This window comes from Engraulis encrasicolus, chromosome 3 (genome assembly GCF_034702125.1).
Source record: "Engraulis encrasicolus isolate BLACKSEA-1 chromosome 3, IST_EnEncr_1.0, whole genome shotgun sequence".
Classification (NCBI taxonomy): Eukaryota; Metazoa; Chordata; class Actinopteri; order Clupeiformes; family Engraulidae; genus Engraulis; species Engraulis encrasicolus.
The window spans coordinates 28,235,972-28,238,471 of NC_085859.1; the positions used below are offsets into that span (position 1 = coordinate 28,235,972).

Below are 2,500 nucleotides of genomic sequence, written 5' to 3' on the forward strand. Positions count from 1 at the left end.
AATTTGTGTTACGAAATTGAACTTGTAGTTAATATTACTGTCTTGAGTTTTTTCCACATTCACATATCTTAATCTAAAGTTAAGATTTATGCAATCATGCCAAATGCTTCATACATTATTCAAAATGTTGTTGGTTAATTTATATATATATTATCATATATTGTTTCATTAATGTTACAGTCACACTGCAGGAAATTTGACATATAAACCTTTACATAAATCTTAACAAAAATGTTTCTTCTCATCTAAGACTAATATGAAACATAATGTACCACATCTTCTTTCATTGACTTTTGTTTTTTAAAGGAAAATAACAGTTTTGTAGGTTTTTAACCAATGTTACGAAAAAACAAGACGTCACGTCTCCCACCCATATGTATAATATCTACTATAGGAAGGCCCATAGACACAATGGTATCTGCAAGTGGCATTCAATGTCACAACTATTATATATACTAGTATATAACGCCAAGTGCATATCCATGCACACAACAGTAGCTGCTAGTGGCATGCTATTCGCTATGGGTATTTTGGCCTCGTAGGGCTCTTAAAGTAACAAGACCTCTCTCCCTTGGAGGGCTGAAGGTTGCCAAAAGGCCTAATTATGTTCATTCATATACATATCTACCTACGTAATGTATGTAGGTCTATGTAGGCATCGTCTTGTGAGGTTCAGCGTACTGTAGTAATAAATAATACATGCCTAGAGTAATGGGCATAGACAGAACAGTAGCCAGTGGCATGCTATGAGCTGAGGGCATTTTAGCCTCTTCAAACTAACTAGACCTCTCTCCCGCAGTGGGTTGAGCGCTGCCAAAAGGCCTAATTAATGTAGTGCACTTTGAGCAAAATCAGTGGGAAAGACTATCTGTATAATGACATGATTTATGGCTAGTCGCTTTTGGTGTTGTGCCAGAGCGTGAGCAATGAGCAGCTCTGCAGTAGGCTGCTAACAAATTCTACGTTCTATGAACCCCTTTTTCATGACCCTATCAGCACATTTAAAAAGGTTTAAAATACATTTATACTGGTTTATAACAATGTACTGTAGTTGCACAGCAATATACCGGCAGTGCATTATAAACCAGTGCATTTTCAACTTTTATACACCATTTATACATCGAAATAGCATTATGTCACTATGGGTGGATTCCAATCTGCTGACTTCCAACCTCCCTTGCTCACTTGCCTGCTCGTGACCTCATGATGATGTCACTGACGACAGAAAATGGCCAGGAGGCGGGGTGAGGCCACAAGCACAAGTGGAGGACAGGAGTGTGCATATTGGAATGCACCCTATAATGTTTGATGAGTGCGTGAGATATGAGTATGTTACCCTAACTACGCATCAAGCTTCTTGGGAGCATTAGACATGTAGACACTCATCTGGAAGATAGCATCTCCAGCATCCTCCCCTTCTATTACTACTCTTACTACTATTTCTAATATCATCAATGTTGCAGCTCTTATTTTTGTGTTGTGAGGGTGCTGGCGCAAATGCTCAAAGCAGTTTTTTTTTTCTTCAAAAAAGTGGGCCCACTTTGCATATATAGTCTTTTTTTTGCCAATGGGCGATAAAAAAAACACCATAGGCAAGGTGCTGCCCGTTTAAAAAATAAATTAAAAAATCTACTATTATACGTAGCATATCTATAGGTAGGCCTACAATTGGGTCTTTTGTGCAGAGCCTTACCCATCTGGAACATGGGGTGGGTAACAAAGGTCTCCGGCACCCTACCACCAATACCACTACTGTATACTGTACTACTTCTACTACTATTACTACTGCTACCACTACTGCTACTACTGCTACTGCTACCACTACTACTGCTACTGCAGCTGCGTTATGGGCTTTTGTACCTGGAACATGGGGTAGGTAAGAAAGGTCTCCAGCATCCTCCCCTCGCAAGCTGCGTTGGACTCGTACTGCTTCAGCAGCTTGTCGAAGTCGCGGTTCTGCTTGCAGTTGGCCAGCACCTGAAGGCTGTACTGGTGGTTACGCACAAACTCCTGGTATATGTTCAGCATAGGCAACAGGATGTCAAACAGATCCGCTGCATGGGCATGGAATGGAATAGAATAGAATAGAATAGAATAGAATAGAATAGAATAGAATAGAATAGAATAGAACAGAACAGAAACGAACAGAATATTATGGATTTTATTTTTAGATAGAAACACTGAAATGAATTCACTCTTCAGAGACAGAGTTGTGTGACAAGACAGAGTTGTGTGGATGGACAAGAATTGAATCTCCATGGACCGACAGCTGTGAAATAGTACAATTTATGTAATATTAATGTTTCCTGAATGTATTGTGTGCTATGGAGGAGCTGTTTTCTCTTGAATGGCATTTCCAATGAGGCACAATGAGTTATGTTATGTAAAGGGAGAGCGGGTTAAGAGAGAGTTCAGGGCATTCTGGTCATCATCAAGTCAAATAACCTCTCCAACCCTTCCAACCCTCCAAGCCCTCAATAGAATAGAATAGAATGAAATA

At 39.7% G+C, this 2,500-nt stretch overlaps 1 protein-coding gene across 1 annotated transcript in view; it reads right to left on the reverse strand.

Annotated features, from left to right (window-relative positions):
* Positions 1-2,500, reverse strand: part of rasgrf2b (Ras protein-specific guanine nucleotide-releasing factor 2b) — a 116,210-nt gene that overhangs the window by 60,688 nt on the left and 53,022 nt on the right. Inside the window, exon 7 of the mRNA XM_063193699.1 lies at positions 1,861-2,054. Coding sequence (XP_063049769.1) covers positions 1,861-2,054 — 194 coding nt within the window. The remainder of the gene's footprint in view (positions 1-1,860; positions 2,055-2,500) is intronic.